We start from the raw sequence: 19,032 nt of genomic DNA on the forward strand, positions 1-19,032 counted from the left end.
CTGTTAGTAACATGACAGCTTTTTGAGTCTTTAGCTATAATAAGAGTCTTGTTTGACTCTACAGAGCAACGGTTTCTTTTTGTGTATACAGTCAAAAGAGGCCAAGATTGGAGGGGTCTTGAAGACAGAAGGGAGGATGTAATACATTTTATAATGAACAATATGGAAAAGGTGTATCAGCTACAACAGTTGCAGGGAAATGGTCAGGGCTTAGCTCTTACAACAATTTGTTTTGGGGGGTATGAACCCACAGCAGGAGAAATGGGAACCAGAATGTTGCAAGGTTGGGCAAAGGAGAAAAGACAGCAGAGTAGGGTAAGGGAGCCTATAACCATCCAGAGATTGGTTTTGTTGGTGTGAGGCTTGCAAGAGATCTGTCATTCCAAGTACTGTTGTTCAAATTATGTATGTTATGATTATTTTTTTACGCATTTCGGAGTTGTTGGGGAGGGACCGAGATAACAGCATTAAGGTGGAAGAGGTCGCACAGAAGGAAAGGAAATTGCATTTAACTCTGCAAAAGTGAAAGGGGAAAGGACAAGGGGCAAACGCAGTGTTGAATAGGATTGGGGGACCGTATACCAGGGGACGGGAGATTGACTGGAGTTCAAAGGGCCTGGTGAGGCAAGGTTTGACGGGGTCTTTTGTCACCAAGATAGGAAAGTGTTGCTGGCATCACAAGTTCTAGGAACAATGAGAAAAGTTCTAGCTAAAAAATGTTGAGAAGGCAACAACTTTTGGTACTCATTCGTTTCGTACTGGAGCAGCATCTGAGGCTAACAAGGTGGGATTTTCAATGAAGGATATAATACAACTGGGAAGGTGGTCCTCAGGATGTTGCTTGACATATATTAGCCACATTGAGGACATACATTGATTATGTGTTTAATTTGTTTTTTCTCTTTTGCTACCAGGTTGTGTGGCAGGACCGAGTGTTATGTTGTTTCTGTTCTGGATTGTTGGGCACTCCTTCATCAAATGGGGGACGAAACAAGCAAAAAATGTGCCTTTTGGAAAAATTGTGTTTTCCAGCCACTGAGGTGAAAATTGATTGATAGGACAGAAGGGGTATTAAGAGGTATGAAGCAATTGTTGCCCTGGCTTTCTAACTTAGTGACTGCGAGACACTGTCCAGATGTGTTGATCATCCACTTAGGTGAGAACAATTTGGTGCAACTGTTGAGAATTGGTGTGATAAAAGCCATAAAAATAGATTTGGAAGTGATTGGAAGGTCATGGTCAGGCACTTATATTTTTTGGACAGCACTTGTTGCAAGGAGAGTCTGGAGTGGGGTTGTTAAGTACAATGTTGTTGAAACAGCACAGTGTAAGGTAAACTGGGAAATGCACTGTTTCTGACAGCATGGGGAAATAGGAGTGATTGAACATAATGACATTAAAAAGGAAGGTTTTTACACTATTTTGCCAAGATGGAGAGCATTTGTCCTTTTTGAGTAATGAGTTTTACCTATTGGAGTTGAAGGCCCAGTTGGCAAAGAATCTAGGGGTGCGTCGATGACGGTAACATACACACAGGTTGCTTGGAGACAGCCTGACTGGGGTGACTTTACGTGTTGAGCAGGCTGTTAGGGCGACAGCCAGTACTTAATGTCAAAGGGACAGCGAAAGGGGCAGAAGAAGCCTGTTCAAGTTGTTTCCTGAGCGACAGACAAGCATAGGGCTCACAGATTAGGCCAAAAGGACTGTGGCCTTGTCTGAGGGGACTTGGCAGATGGAGTACAGGGAAGGGGTGCTTGGGCCAGGTATGAAAGGAAGATGAAAGAAATCGAAAGGGGCATGGTGCTGAATGGTTGGATGTTTTGTATGAGGGTTTGCACAATTTTAGAGAGAGTTTTAAGTGTGAGAGGGGATAGATTGATGAATTGTATTACTGAGGCAGGGTTGTTTATTATGTTATGGTGAATTTAAAGTTTCAGCTGTATAACTGCACCAATAAATTTGCCTTTTGTCTCTTTATTTTGTACTGCCCATTCTATGCCGTTTCGCCTAAAGGAAGCCATACATGTACCCCACCCATATACATTTTTGCCTTTTTTTTTTTTACCGATTTTTGTTCAACAAGGCAAATTCCCTAAACTACTTTTTGTTAAGATTGGCAAAGATTGATCCAAAAAGGAAAAAGTTAGGGCTTGAAGTAGTTTCTCTTACAATGGAGTTAGTTAATAACAATTAGAAGAGAAATAATGTTGCTTACTCCTTGGTCTAGAATAAATGTGAAACATATAGATTGATAGAAATGTTATCTAAATGTCCCACTAAAATAGAGTGTATTCGATCGTGTCTAATCACCCTGCAGTAAATCTTTATCTATTTTATATAAACTTCAACTTCTTGTGAATTGACCATGGACATTTAGAGTGGCATCACGTGTGAAGTGTATGTGTGATCCTTAAAACTTTCAGCAATTATTACATAATTTGCTCATGGAAACCTGAATCTTTTATTATTTGAGGCAAAAAGACCAGTTCATACTGATAAATTACTGAGATCATTTTATACTGCATTTTCGAGCTTATTTGTTGACAGCAACAAGTGACAGGTATGTCTCTAGTGTGACTCACTCACTTATAGCAGCCCTGCCAAGTACCACGCATCAGGCGTTAGAATAACGCATTGTAGTGCAAGTGGCCACATCACCGCACTGATATGCATTAGTCACGCATATAGAGCTCCCTGATACACTGCAGGAATCATGAGGCGCTCCAAAGACAGCCCTGTGCACGACGCTGTATCTGCAATGCTGTGCGCCTCAGCTCTGCCTGGCAATTTAGCCCGCTGGCGCACCTGGGAAACTGGTTGTTACAGTGACATGGGGCCATAAGCTACATTGTTTCAATTACCATGCTGCACAGACAAAACAAATTCTACTCTCGCTGGCAGCCCTGCCCAGCCTCTCTAAAACACACATAGCAGGCTGCTGGTTCATCCATGCGTCAAGTATAATGGTGTTACCCAGTGACCCTCAGGACCTGGCTATCTGAAATCTAAGGTTAGGTAGGTTCTGTCAGGAATGGAATAATTACTTTAACTATATTTTAAACATTTATACATGAAAAGAAAAAAGGAAACACACCTAGATTGATGTAATCAAGAGGAATTGAATTAGTAAATAATTCATTTTTCTTTTTACAATTTGCTCTGGTTGTGACGTAGTTAGGCTGTCACAAAACACAAAATGTTATTAAAAAATGACGCAAAATAAATTAATCTGTGATAAGGTGATCTAGAAGTGACAAAAGTGCTTTGGGTGAATAACATATATACAGTCTGTACAAAACATATATAAATTGTTCATTCAATAGACATCAATCCCTGTACACTTGAATCTCCAATCCATACACAGTTCTGCTATAGTTTCCAGGCCCAAAATACAGCAGAGACAGCTGTGCATTTACCAGCCACTGTATGTCCCTCTTAGCTGACAACTGCGGCCTGCTGCTGCAGCTCAGGCCTCCTCCCCCGCTGCCCTGCCCCGCCAAAGACAGAGGTTCTAGAGGACAATAGACATTCCCAAGCCAATGGGTCAGCCAACAGTCGCAGACACATTCCCCAGTCGAAAGACTGTTATGTTTTACTGTCTTAGTCAAGGCTATAATTAGCAACCAGTGCCTATCTAAGATCAATGAGGCTGGGCAGTGCCAGTGTATGCCAGTCTACGGAGCCTGACTTTGCTCCTATTCTGCCTCTATTTTAAAGGTCTGCCTGAAAAGAAGTGTATAGCGTCTGTCTAACTAACTTTGCTCATCAAATTTAACAGACAGACAGTGTTGTGAGTCATGTTTAGCTGTTTCTCGAAAGCTGTTTGCTGATCCTCACCCTTACTTGTGTGTTCTGTGTCTGAAGCCAAAGGATAAGTTGTGGAGTTCATCACAGGGTATACAGTAAATCATCTGTGAAGCTGACAAAGGTGCAGAAAAGTAACTCTCCCCTTTCTCGGAATTTGATACTGGCAAGCAAACACTGATATTTCTGTTTGCCAGAAAGGTGCAGATCTGCTGTTCTTAGGGTTTTTACTCTTTTTAAGATTGCTGATATTGTGTATATCAGTCCCGGGATGCAACCACCACATTGTTGGATGATAAAAATCATCGTAAGCCAAAAAGTAATCAGTCTTAATCCACTTTCATCGTTTTCCTTATAGGTTTTATTGTCCATTTAATTGAATAGGTGAAACATGATAATTCCAATGTGCAAATGCATGTATAATGCCAGATCCTTTAATACAGCATGTCGGATTCCCACGTTTCATATTTATGTTTGACCCAATGCATTTTGGCCGTTCGGCCTTCGTCAGGGGTAACTCTGAAGTAAAGAAAAACATTGTATCATGAATAGTTTCTCAAAACCTAAATACTTTCCTAATAAACTTAACAGTGTGAACTTAAAAACACTCTCCAATAAATAATCCCCCGTTTCTTATGAAAAAGTAAAATACTCTATTTGTTTAAACTCATAACGTTAAAAAAAACAACCGCATTAGAATCAAAGTCATAATTTGTTATTAAACCCTTATGTTACTCAACACGTGCGCTACATTGTATCCAATTCCTACCTTCACCGTTCAACGATCAAGTTCAAACCCATTCATAGATTGCAAAAAGTTCTTACGTAGCTGTAACCCAACTAAGGCTTATATCCCCAATACCACGCCTTCCATTACCACGTGTTTCTCCACTGTGTGTGTTCATGGACATAAACAAAATTCTTGAAAATAAAATCGACTGTTATTGGCTCTATGAATTTTAACTATACGTATCCGTGAAATAACATGCTTGAATGAACGTGATAAAAAACACCAAACAGTTCAGGATGACAATCATTTTCTTCAATAAATTAATGGCAATACAAATTATAATCAAGTTCATTTAATTTTAATCCTCGGGTGCTGGGTCGGTTAGGACATCGTGTATACAAAACAATTATAGATAGATTTTTAACGTTATGAGTTTAAACAAATAGCGGATTTTACTTTTTCATAAGAAATGGGGGATTATTTATTGAAGAGTGTTTTTAAGTTCACACTGTTATGTTTATTAGGAAAGTATTTAGGTTTTGAGAAACTATTTACAATACAATGTTTTCTTTACTTCAGAGTTACCCCTGACGAAGGCCGAACGGCCGAAATCGATTGGATCAAACATAAATATGAAACGTGGGAGTCCGACATGCTGTATTAAAGGCTGTGGCATTATACATGCATTTGCACATTGGAATTATCATGTTTGACCTATTCAATTAAAAGGACAATAAAACCTATAAGGAAAACAATGAAAGTGGATTAAGACTGATTACTTTTTGGCTTACGATGATTTTTATCATCCAACAATGTGGTGGTTGCATCCCGGGACTGATATACACAATATCAGCAAGCTTAACATGCATTTTCATAGTGCTTCAGGACATAGAACTTACCAGGATAGCACCCCAAAATGACTACCCTCAATGAACTTTGAAGAAATGGGAGTGCGGGCCGTATCTATAATTGATTTCTTCTCTTTTGACATCTTATTGATTCCTTCTTTATGGTTCTGCTCTACCATAACTATTATTAGGGGTGGCTCTCAAGTACAGCCAGTTTAGACTGGCAGCTAGGCGATGTCAGTCACACGCTCTCACTGTTTCTTATCCTGTGCACAATTCACTCATCTGATGATCTCTGCAGCATGTGCTTTAACCAACCTCGACCATAACAATTCCATTTTGCTTAGAGGCATGTTTTTCGTAATTAACATTTCGGACTGACACAGAGCACTGCCTAGTCAACAACATGGTCCTCCTTGCACGATGAAGACACCCTCGTTATGAATGGAGTTAAAATGGACTGGGATAGGCCAGTACGGTCCCCACCTCTCTCAGAGCATCATGTTTTAAGATTCTGCAAAGGCCCAGAAGAATAACATGAATTTGAAGCCAACTGGTAGTGGGTCTGAATTCCTTGTGTGTCCTGGAGTTTTCATGCAACAGTAAAAGGTGAATAATGGAGTGCTGAAACAAGATCAGTGTTTTGTCTAGTGACAGTTGTCACAAAAGAACATGAATCACGCACATTCCCAAAACTGTATTTTATGAGGATTAGCTGTGAGTTTCTGCTTTTTACTAGGTTAGTGTCCACCCATTTCTGGTGCTTTGCAGCAGTTTTAAAGATCTTAGGGCCAGATGTATCAAGCTAAATTGCGTTCGCAAACGCTGATATTCGCTGTGTGCTATGTAGGTAGGCAAATACCTACTTGCAAAATAAGGAATCGCAAAAATTGTGATTCCTTATTTTGCGTAAGCATTTAGAGAATCGCAATTTGCGATTCCCTAAATGCTATGCTAGTAGGCATCGCAAATTGCGATATTGCCTTAAGGAATCGCAAATTATCACCAACTTCAAGTTGGTGCTAATTTGCGATTTCCTTTAAAAAAAATCACTTTTTTGCTTTTTTTAAAGTGCCATGTGGCACACATACATGCCCTCGGGCATGTATGTGCGCCACATGTGCACACATGCACATTTCAGGGATGCAAAAGGGTGTCCTTTTGGAACCCTTGAAATTGCGTGCGCAATTTGTGAGTACCTATTGGGTACTCGTAAATTGCGCTTGCAATTCCCATTCATTCCTAATAGCCTCTTGACAAATAGGAATAAATGGGAAGCCATTCCTTAATTGTGACTCGCAATTTGTGAGTCGCAATTAAGGAATGCGAGGGAATTGCAAAGAAATTGCTAATTTTTATATACATATCGTTTTGCGATTCTCAAATTGCGATTCTCTGAAAATCGCTATTTGAGAATCGCAAATGCATTCTTTGATACATATGCCCCTTAGAGTTTCTCGTTGCTCCAATGGGTGTAATTTCTGATATGTATATGTTTCCCTCGTCTTGATTGCTTGATTTTGCTCGCAGGAAAGTGTCACGCATAGTCGTTGAATGTCACTCATAATTACACTGAAAATATGAAAATGTCACACATAAACAATTTGAAACCTTGGCAGCTATGTTATAGAGGAAGGGAGCATATGATTGTATAGCTCTTTTTAACACTGTAAATCAAGCATGACTAAGCATGACTCATACTACGCCCAGACCCGTCTGTTTCCTCTCCCTAAGCACACTGGCGAATGTGGTACATTCTCAAATTTTCCATTTTCAAAAGAATACCTAACGGCCCATTTAGATCTCTAGTAAATTGGCATCTTGGTTACCGTACTTTTAAAAAAACAGTAATTCAAAGTTCATTTAAAATGCTACAGGACAACTTTTGAATGTGGTACTTCGATTAATATAAATTTCCAATCAAAATACAGAGTCGCATACTTACATCTCTTCATTAATCTTCCACCATCCATGTTCACAGCCATTAACATTCTTCACCTTAATTGTATAATTATGAAATTTCAGTGCAATACCAAGGTCAGTATGCGGAGTCTGCAATGCAAGAGTTAAATGTAATAAACATAATGTGTTCAGTATGAGAGCATTTAGTCATATTTTAACTCGGTATCACCTTGGTTAGTAGGATGGCAGAAAAAGCAACAGCAACATATATCAGTATAACTGTATTGCTTTTTGAAGAATATTGAGAAATGTACGCATTATCCTGGCACCAATATGAGGTTTAGAAGTGATAACATGGATAAATGCATACACTCATAGACCCTCCTAACTGTGTCAGGGCTTGTCGTCTTCACTCAGAGTTGCTGTGCTATGGTTGTATGACGGTACAACGCAAGAAAATACATCACATGCCTTTACCACGCATTTTTTACCACGCATGTTTTTACCATGCATATGCTTTTACAACGCATGCCATTACCACGTATTTTCTTTATATATTAAAACAATGTATTTGTGGGGGGTGACCCCCCCATGCCCCTCAACTTACCTTAAATTCATGGTATAAATATGCATGCTAAAAAATGCATGGTAAAGGCACAACAAGGTAAAACCTTGTAGTAAAGGCTGTTTGCCCTGTGCTATGAATGTCACTGAAATACTGTGAGGGATTGGCAGCACCCAGGAGAGGGCCCTGTGTATTTGTTTTACTGTATATCAAAGTCAGGTGCATCTGTGAACACCTACTACTATTTTCATCTTTGTATGTTCTCACTATCTTTGTATATTGTTTCAAATGTCTGCTTTTTCACTTTTATAATATTCATTCATACTTATCTTTCATGTATACCTCACTGCATTGAAATCATTTGTGTTAAATATCACTGTTAACATTTGATTCAAAATTCTTCTAACTGATGCTCCATAGTAATATTCTCTGGAGCTGCTGGATTAGGGGATACCTTACCACTACCATCTTCAAGGACTCTTGCTCTGCAGCTGGCATCAAGGACTCCATCTACAAAGCAAGCACCCGTGGCTGAAGAAGGTGAATTGCGACTGCATCTATATGATAGTTCCACGCCTGGATCAACAATTACCTTGATATGTTTAAGTATATTTTCATGTCGCTAAGTTATAGTGTGACCTCTTTCAGAAATCTATTGTGAAGTATTGAGCAGAAACTTTATTTTAAGTATTTCAACTTTTGTCATATTCCTCTAGCAGGTATTTGGGAATCGGAGCCTGACAATGATGTGATACGGTCGACAAGCAGTGGACGGCAGATAATCCCAGGAAAAATTCAGAGGCATATTTACAAGCCCCTATCAACACCACAGCGTCGCTTTTCAGGACGTTGTGGTGACGATAGGGGCTTCGCCTTATCACAAGGCAGTGTTAAGCCACTTAACATGGCTTAATGCTGCCTTGTATAAAAGGCACCCTTTCACGCTATACTTAGCGTGAAAGGAGTGGGCAATGGGTGTTGCTGTGGCCATTCCACAGCAACACCCATTGAGTTTGAACTGCCCCATATTTACAAGGGTGGCACAAATGTGGGGCAGCACCAAAATTAAGACCAGGGAAAACCTGGTCTTACCCTTCCTGCACATAAACAGTAATTTAAAAAAAATGACGTTTTGCAACTTCTATGTGTGCTGCATTGAGCAGCAGACATAGAAGTTACAAAATGCCATTTAAAGATTGTTTATGTGCAGGAAGGGACACCTTCCTGCACATAAAAAATCTTCCCCTGCAATGCATACAACCTTGCACTATGGTGCAAAGGTGCCTGCGTTGGTGCTGGGTAGCCACATTTAGTGCCAGCGTGGGGGGAAATGCAGTGACGGAGCGTGTTGTTAGCCTTCCTGGCTTCACCACTTTACTTGTAAATATGCCCCTCAGTCCTTCTCACAGCAGCTATATCAGCAGCTGCCATTGCAGAAGAAGAGAGGAGGAGCAGGAGGTGGGGAAGGGGGAGAAGCAGAAGGAAGGGCATTATTGGCCCCACACAGAAACAATCAACCAAGACCACCCAAGACCACTTCACTGCCGGACAGCAGTCTTTCTCCGATATCTCTTCAGGAAAGACATTGGAGGAATCTTTCTAGGAACTAGTTACCAGCCCAACAGTCATGGATACTTGACCCAGATATGCAGGTTTCATTTCCTCACAGTGCCTCAAGACCCTCAGGGTGAGTAGCCGCGCTGTATAAACCATTGATTGATTGATTGATTGATTGATTGATTGACACAGTCCTTATCCTACAGTTAACTCACTTACACACTCCTTCAAAGCAGGTGCACCTCCAGTATTTTCTCTGATGGAGAGGGTACCCCTCCATTCTTGAATCTCACCCACTACAATCTCCAGGAAAGCAACATTCTCTGTGAGGGACAACTTGCTTGATTTATCAGGTGACCACGCAGAAAAGGAGTGGGTGGGCATTGAAAAGCATAGCCTGGACAAATCCTGTCAACTACGAAGATGTATTTTTCCAACAGCAGTCCACCTTGTGTCGGATAGTCGTGACACTTTTTGGTTAAAACTGATCTTTATTACTTTGAATCCTACATTTCCTTGCCACAATCTGTATTTTGTTTTTTACTTAGCCGCTGTTTTATAAATATTAATATTAACAGAGTGTATTTTAAGTGCTGGATTGTGATGGGAGCGACTTTGTAACACTTTTGAAAGGAGACATCTCGGAAAGGCTTCTGCTTGATGTGAATAATGTATTTCAGAGTTTAGTAACAAGGCACCTGAGTCTATTTCTAGTCACATCTATGACAAAATATTGGTGTTAAAAATATCGCAATACAAAAATATTTAAACAAAAATGATGTGGCCCTAAATATTGGGTTTACACCTTTACAATGTAAACTACACAAATATTATCTACATATGTTTGTGGTACCATTGAGACTACATAGATAGGTATATATCTGACAGTGTTTCAAAAATATAGTAACTTAAAACATTAAACTTAAAATAAATATATATATATACATAAAATGCAAAATGAAAATAATAAACATGTTTTTAAAAACAATATACTTAAAAATAAAATGTAAAATAACAAATAAATACATATAATGATATTTAATAACAAGTTTAAATAATTACAAAAACAAATAATGTTGCTTTGTAATAAAAAATTAATAAACATTTAAATTGTACAATATAATGAGTAAACCGTTACAAGTACATCATAATAACACACAACCCATCTAAGAACATTAAACATGAATTAAATTTCAATCAAATATTGAAATCCTATTAAAATAAAATGTAAACCAAAACAACTCTGAGGCATAGCATTTACTACTTTCATTGCAACCTAAGCAATAGTGGGGAAACTGTTGCACTTTGGAAAGATGAAATTTACTATTACCACACCAACCTATGCTACTGTAGGAAAAGTGCTAGGCTCTGGAGGGGTCAGATTTACTATTTCCATTTTAATGGAAGCACCAGTAAGGGAGGTGTTGGGACTTTGGCAGTGAAGGGTCAGATGCTCTATTCCAACTCCAATCTAAGCAACATTGGTGAAAGTGCTGGACATTGAAGGATTTACTGTTTCCACTCCAACTTGAGCTAACGTTGGGAAGGCCCTGGACTATGGAGGGGTCAGATGTACTATTCCCACTCCAACCTAAGCAATAGGAGGGAAAGGGTTGGACTTTTTGGGGGGAGTAGGTTTACTATTCACATTCCAACCTAAGCAACATTGGTGAAAGAGTTGGACTTTGAAGGGGTAAGATTTACTATTTGGTCTTCCCACTTCAACTTGAGCAACAGTAGAGAAGGCTTTAGACTTTGAAGGTGTCAGATGTAATATTCCCATTCCAAACTAAGAAATAATACAGAAAGAATTGTAAAAATATATAATAACTGTTATAAAATATTTATTACAATCACAAAATAAAAACACTGATATAATATAATCAATTAAACATACATTCAAATTTGAAAAAATAAAACAATACACCAATTTCATTACACAACCAAATACTTTTGAAAATTACTTAAATAAATGAATTAAAACATGCTTTTAAAAAACCTTAAGTAATCAATTTGAACATTTTCAGCCATTTAAAACCACTGAAAAAATGATAGTAAAACACTTCCTCACTACTGCCCTACAATCCCAACAATCTACAATAAAAGAAATAAAATAAAAAATAAGCAAATCATAACAAATAAAAATGCAACTTTAAAAAACACAACATAACATTGAAAAAAGCAAATCAATTATTTCAAACTATCACATAATTGATATATGTAATAAGGTAATTGTCCAATTAAAAATTAATTTACAGTTTAAAAATATTCATTAAATAATGTATCTATTAAATAATTAAAATATTTAGTATTCTAACCAAATGAAAAAAATATGAAGAACCAAATATTAATTAAACAATATAACAATTAAACAATTTAGATAATTAATAATCTAATTACCCAATTACATTTTAAATATGCAAAACAAGTATATACAATGCAAAATGTATATTAAAATAACTTGCCATGTTATTCACCCACAAACCAACAACCTGCCAATAATGAAAAAGAAATATGAAAACTCAAAAACCACACTTCAAAAATATTACCATAGCAATAAAACAAATACCACAAAATACTACAGTGATATAACATTAATACTTTAAAATAACTTAAGACACACAAAATCATAAAACAATGCTAAACAATACAAAAATCTATGTTATATTCCACTATATTATATTTAAAACACTAGGGGCCTCATGTAGGTAGCTAAATACCGGTCGGTAACGGCCGAAATTCGGTAAATATCCCGTTACCGACTGGTATTTAGGCATTTGAGATGTAGGAGGCATGATTTAAGGATTCGGTAATTTACTGAATCGGTAAGGGATCGGTAAAATACCGAATCAGTAAAATACAGATTCGGTAAATTACCGAATCCTTAAATCATATGTAGGGAGCACTCAAGTGAGTGAATTTCAGTAGTAAGGATTCGGTATTTAACACCAACTACAGGTTGATGTTAAATAACGAATACCTTTCAAAAAGCTAAATTTGGCTGCTTTAAAAGTGCCATGTGGCAGACATACATGCCCTTAGGGCATGTATGTGCGCCACATGTGCACACATGCACGAATCAGGGGTGCAACAGGGTGTCAATGTGACACCCTGCCACCCATGATTATGCTTCCCCTATTACCGATTCGGTATTTACCGAATTGGTAATAGTAAATGGCTTCGCATTCATTCCTATGGGCCTCCAGGCCCATAGGAATGAATGGGAAGGGATGCATTATTACCGATTCGGTAAATACCTATTCATAAATACCGATATTTACCGAATCTGTAATAATTACCGATTGTTTACCTACATACTATTTATCGATTCATAAATACCGAATCGGTAAAATTCGGTATTTATGAATCGGTAAATAGTATGTTACCTACATATGGCCCTTTAGCACTTAAAACACAATATTTTTACCTGCAGTTTTGTACTCTATGATATTCATGACAATCTTTTTTCACAGTGTTTTGGTTAGATATTTTTGATACGATGTTAATGTCATGCCCCTTCCATCCATGTTTCTTGTGATTGTACCTGGCCTTCAAAATCCTGTTTGACTTACAAAACCTCAGGTTGCAGCTGATGAGAAAGGGTGGAAAAGGCCAATATTTGGGATGTTGTTCCTCCTGTGCCTTCAAAACAGAGCAGTCTGAGTTTTTTTCTTCACTACTGACTGCCAAGTAAGACCTTTGAAGGTTAAAGTGATGTCATTCAGTTTCTTCAGGCTGAAACAGTCTTGCAGCTTGATTTTGTAGGCTTTGAAATACATTTCTTGTTAACATCAACATAGGCATTATTGCAATAATCTAGTTTCTGTAGGACCAAAGCCCTGGTCAGTTCAATACTTTGGTGCCAATTACGATCCGGTAAAAAATGTCCCCGTACGACTCGTATCCGGTCTTTTTACCGTACGAATCGTACAAGTGCCGTACAAACTGGCAATCACGATTCGCATGGTAAAAAGTCCATACGAACCGCATTGGGAATCATTCCCCACACGTCCTCGGGTCGGAAAATGTGTCCGACACGTCCTCGGACGATTTACCGTACAAACGTGAAAAGTGAAGTCCGACCGAGGAATCACTATCCTACCCGTGCGTCCGATCTCACAACCGTATGGAAAAAACACCGTCCGCACCGAACTCCCATTGCAACCATGGAGACATGTGCCCGCATACGCGCCCAACACTCCCCCCAGCACCCATACGTTCGAGTCGTACTCCCCGTGAATGTACACCCCCCCTGTATGTACACCCGTGTACGTGTCGTACCACCGTGTACCCACACCCCTGTATGTTCGAGTCCTACCCCCACCCCTGTACGTGTCGTACCACCGTGTACCCACACCCCTGTACGTTCGAGTCCTATCCCCACCCCTGTACGTGTCGTACCACCGTGTACCCACACCCCTGTACGTTCGAGTCCTACCCCCACCCCTGTACGTGTCATACCCCCGTGTACCCACACCCCTGTACGTTCGAGCCGTACCCCCACCCCTGTACGTGTCGTACCACCGTGTACCCACACCCCTGTACGTTCGAGTCCTACCCCCACCCCTGTACGTGTCGTAGCACCATGTACCCACACCCCTGTACGTTCGAGTTCTACCCCCACCCCTGTACGTGTCGTACCACCGTGTACCCACACCCCTGTATGTTTGAGTCCTACCCCACCCCTGTATGTGTCGTACCACCGTGTATGTACACCCCTGTACGTTCGAGTCGTACCCCCACCCCTGTACGTGTCGTACCCCCGTGTACCCACACCCCTGTACGTTCGAGTCGTACCCCCACCCCTGTACGTGTCGTACCACCGTGTACCCACACCCCTGTACGTTCGAGTCCTACCCCCACCCCTGTACGTGTCCTACCCCCGTGTACCCACACCCCTGTATGTTCGAGCCGTACCCCCACCCCTGTACGTGTCGTACCACCGTGTACCCACACCCCTGTACGTTCGAGTCCTACCCCCACCCCTGTACGTGTCGTACCACCGTGTACCCACACCCCTGTACGTTTGAGTCCTACCCCCACCCCTGTACGTGTCGTACCACCGTGTATGTACACCCCTGTACGTTCGAGTCGTACCCCCACCCCTGTACGTGTCGTACCCCCGTGTACCCACACCCCTGTACGTTCGAGTCGTACCCCCACCCCTGTACGTGTCGTACCACCGTGTACCCACACCCCTGTACGTTCGAGTCCTACCCCCACCCCTGTACGTGTCATACCCCCGTGTACCCACACCCCTGTACGTTCGAGCCGTACCCCCACCCCTGTACATGTTGTACCACTGTGTACCCACACCCCTGTACGTTCGAGTCCTACCCCCACCCCTGTACGTGTCGTACCACCGTGTACCCACACCCCTGTACGTTCGAGTTCTACCCCCACCCCTGTACGTGTCGTACCACCGTGTATGTACACCCCTGTACGTTCGAGTCGTACCCCCACCCCTGTACATGTTGTACCCCCGTGTACCCACACCCCTGTACGTTCGAGTCGTACCCCCACCCCTGTACGTGTCGTACAACCGTGTACCCACACCCCTGTACGTTCGAGTCCTACCCCCACCCCTGTACGTGTCGTACCCCCGTGTACCCACACCCCTGTACGCTCGAGTCCTACCCCCACCCTTGTACGTGTCGTACCACCGTGTACCCACACCCCTGTACGTTCGAGTCCTACCCCCACCCCTGTACGTGTCATACCCCCGTGTACCCACACCCCTGTACGTTCGAGTCCTACCCCCACCCCTGTACGTGTCATACCCCCGTGTACCCACACCCCTGTACGTTCGAGTCCCACCCCCACCCCTGTACGTGTCGTACCACCGTGTATGTACACCCCTGTACGTCAGAGTCGCACCCCCACCACAACCTCCTAAGTACGGAGCGCACCCCATGCCCCAACATCACAACCGCATGTACGAGTCGTACCAAGCCACACACAAGGACAGCATCGTACAACCAAATGGCCCATGCACACACCGTACACACGCATAAAAACGCACGTACACAACCAGGACAAACCAAAACAACACAAGAATACACCATTCGAATGGCACAAAGCCACTAAACATGTCCAACAACCACTAAAATAACACATTCACTGACCTGCAACTGCCAAAAACAAACAGAGGCCCAATACACCACCACTCCTTATAACACACCCACCCAAACTTTAAACACAGCCACACCCACCAATGGACCAATAAAAAGGGCCCACACACACAAACCATGAGCCTTTGCAACAGACTCACTGCTGCCAGACACCACAGACAACCTACAGCATCATACTACAAGCTTCACCACACCTTACACTTGCACACCTTCACACAACCACCTTCACAAACACCCCCTCATCACATTCACACACACACACACCTGCACAACCACACCCACACACCCACAACCATCCACACCCCCCCCACCATCCACACACCCCCCCCACCATCCACACCCACAACCCTCACCATGCCCACTACCAAGAATCCAAAGTTCAGTAACCGAGAGTTGGAGGTCCTTGTCGATGAAATCCTCAGAGTCGAGCCACAGCTCTTTGGAACATTGGTCAGACAGACCAGAATGGCAGCAAAAACAGCCATGTGGCAGACCATCATCGATGCTGTGAATGCTGTTGGGGACACCAGAAGGACCAGGCAGGAATGCCAAGCCAGGTGGTACGATCTGCGGAGGAGGGTCCGAGCCAAGATGCTGGAGGAACACAACCAGGCCAACGCCACTGGAGGAGGGCCCTCCCGCAGACCCGTACACTACCAGCCCTGGGAGGAGAGGCTGATGGCCATACAGCCGGTGGAGGCAGTCGAAGGATTAGGAGGACTCCGAGACCCGGGTGAGTACACAAACAACGCACCTCACATGGGGGGAACGTCATCCACAACCAAAATCACTAACAGGCACGCAACCACCCCAAGCTATCGCATGACTCAACCACACTCCATGAACACGCACATGCCACTGCCGCCACCATGCCCCATGCACCCAGCTGGACAATGTCAAGTCACAAGCCACAGAAGACACCAACACATGACACGGTAACCCGGATGGCGGGAGGGTGGGCCCCAAAATATCACATAGTGCAACTCAGAAGCAGACAACAATGCCCTCTGCCCATATGTCCTAGGTCACAGCCAGACAAACACAGGAAAGACTCGCCAGCAAATGGCGGACGCCTTGCATCAACACATGGGGGTGAAGGCACTGTTTTGCACATGACAGCAGCTAATGAACAGCCAACATTGTGAAAGAGTGGCAGCACACACCACCACAGCAGCAGCGCAGAGACACACACTACACCCAATGGGTGCCTGGAGATCACAAACAAACTCACATCAACAAGCCAAGGGCCACTCAAAGATCTGCTAACAGTGTGTGCCCAGGAAGCTGGGCTGAGGTGACAGAGGGTGACACACAGAGGGAGGGAGAGGGGGACAGAGAGGGAGGGAGAGGGGGACAGAGAGGGAGGGAGACACAGGGAGACGGACAGAGGGAGGAGGCTGACACACGGAGGGAGGGAGAGGGGGACAGAGAGGGAGGGAGACACAGGGAGACGGACAGAGGGAGGAGGCTGACACACAGAGGGAGGGAGAGGGGGACAGAGAGGGAGGGAGACACAGGGAGACGGACAGAGGGAGGAGGCTGACACACGGAGGGAGGGAGAGGGGGACAGAGAGGGAGGGAGACACAGGGAGACGGACAGAGGGAGGAGGCTGACACACAGAGGGAGGGAGAGGGGGACAGAGAGGGAGGGAGACACAGGGAGACGGACAGAGGGAGGAGGCTGACACACGGAGGGAGGGAGAGGGGGACAGAGAGGGAGGGAGACACAGGTAGACGGACTGAGGGAGGAGGCTGACACACGGAGGGAGGGAGAGGGGGACAGAGAGGGAGGGAGACACAGGGAGAGCAAATCAGCCGTGTGGTGTGTGGGAATGTCTGCTCGTCAGCAGGTAGACTGCGTGCATGTAGCCAAGGGTGGCCAGTGCCAGAACCCCCCCACTTCTCCATGGCAAAACACAGGGCCATGTCACAACCTGTTCACGAGCACAACGACAGCTACCTGCATCATATAAGTGTGTGGATCCACTCCATGTGCACATGTACAGTGCTTCACGGAAGGCACCAATGCATGGCTCGCCACACCTGCCCACTCCACTGCTGACTGCAGTCACACTTGACGCAGCAAGTAAGACTGTGCCACACATAGTTAAAGGGGCCAAAGTGGTGGCCAAGGGACACACCCATGCACAAGTGCACTGTGAGTGGAATGCAAGACAGATCCTAATTCCAAGAGGAAATGTGCCAACTTTGAAACTGATGAAACATGGATGTTGCATGGACCAAAATTAACATTGTCTCTCTCACACACAGGTCAACGTCGTGGATCACCCCCCAACACTGGGGGGAAAGACTCACAGGACCCGGGTCTGCAGGATGACGGACCCACCGGCAGCGACGCCTCTCACCACTCTGTGGACGAACCCGACCCAGACCGACCTGGCCCCTCTGGTGTCCAACGACCTGCAGCACCTGCGTCAGGTACAACTGGGCCAACCACCACCCCCACTCCTGCCACATCCCAGGAGACACCCAGGATCCCTGCCCCAACACCACAATGCAGCCAGGCTGGCCAGGAGGGACACGGTGTCCCGGGCACCCAGGAGGAGGCAGGCGACAACGCCAATGCCACCCCTCAGGGGTCCCGGAGACCCGATGTGCCCACAAGGGCAGGCCAGGCGCAAGTGGGCAGGGGTGGTGGGAGTGGAGGACGGTGGAGGCGCGAGCCTGACCAGTTGGCTGGGGAACCGGTATATTCCCATGTCCGTAACATCCTGGACACATACCGGCAGGGCACCACGGGCATGGCCCAGGTTGTGTCCATCCACGAGGAGATCAAGACCCAGCAGGCCCAGCAACATGCCTGTCTACTGCAACACCAACGGAGGATGGAGGACAGACAGGCTGAGCAAGTGACGGTGTTCCAGGGGATTCACAATACACTCCGTCGGATGGCCGACAACATGGGCAACCCTCCCTGTGCCAGAAGGCGGAGAACATCACCACCCACAGGGAGGGATCAGGAGGAGGAGGAGACATCCGACGGAGCATCCCAGACGTCGTCACGGCCTGCTTCTGAGGGTCCCCGCAGGAGGCCGGGTCGTCCACGGAAAGGACCGTGAGGGTCGGCGCTACATCACCATCTCCCAGGACACCTGGCCTGGCACCTGGCCCACTGGAGCAACAGCATCACAGCATCAAGAGACATTCTCTGCCACATGGCCCTGCTGGTCACTCTCTGACCAATGTTGACAAAGACTGTGGCATGGACTCTGAGGATTTCCAATGGCAAGGACACCAACTCCCCTACTGAACTTTGGATTCCAAACTCCCGGAAAGGCCCTCATGTTATACCCCCCCCCCCCCACTAAAATAAAATATCACACCATGAAGAGAAGATGCCTGCTGGTTGCATTATTACCTTACATGTGTGTTGTAAAGTCTAAACATGCCTGAGTTCTCTTTTGACTTCAACCATCCACACCCTGGGGCCTGAGTCTGGCATAGGACACACGGGTCACAGTGTATTAGGCAAGA

At 44.0% G+C, this 19,032-nt stretch overlaps 1 protein-coding gene across 1 annotated transcript in view; it reads right to left on the reverse strand.

Annotated features, from left to right (window-relative positions):
- Positions 1-19,032, reverse strand: part of TMPRSS7 (transmembrane serine protease 7) — a 559,080-nt gene that overhangs the window by 314,121 nt on the left and 225,927 nt on the right. The window contains exon 10 of the mRNA XM_085623815.1: positions 7,328-7,434. Coding sequence (XP_085479941.1) covers positions 7,328-7,434 — 107 coding nt within the window. The remainder of the gene's footprint in view (positions 1-7,327; positions 7,435-19,032) is intronic.

Source organism: Triturus cristatus, chromosome 8 (assembly GCF_964204655.1).
Source record: "Triturus cristatus chromosome 8, aTriCri1.1, whole genome shotgun sequence".
In the NCBI taxonomy this organism is placed as follows: Eukaryota; Metazoa; Chordata; class Amphibia; order Caudata; family Salamandridae; genus Triturus; species Triturus cristatus.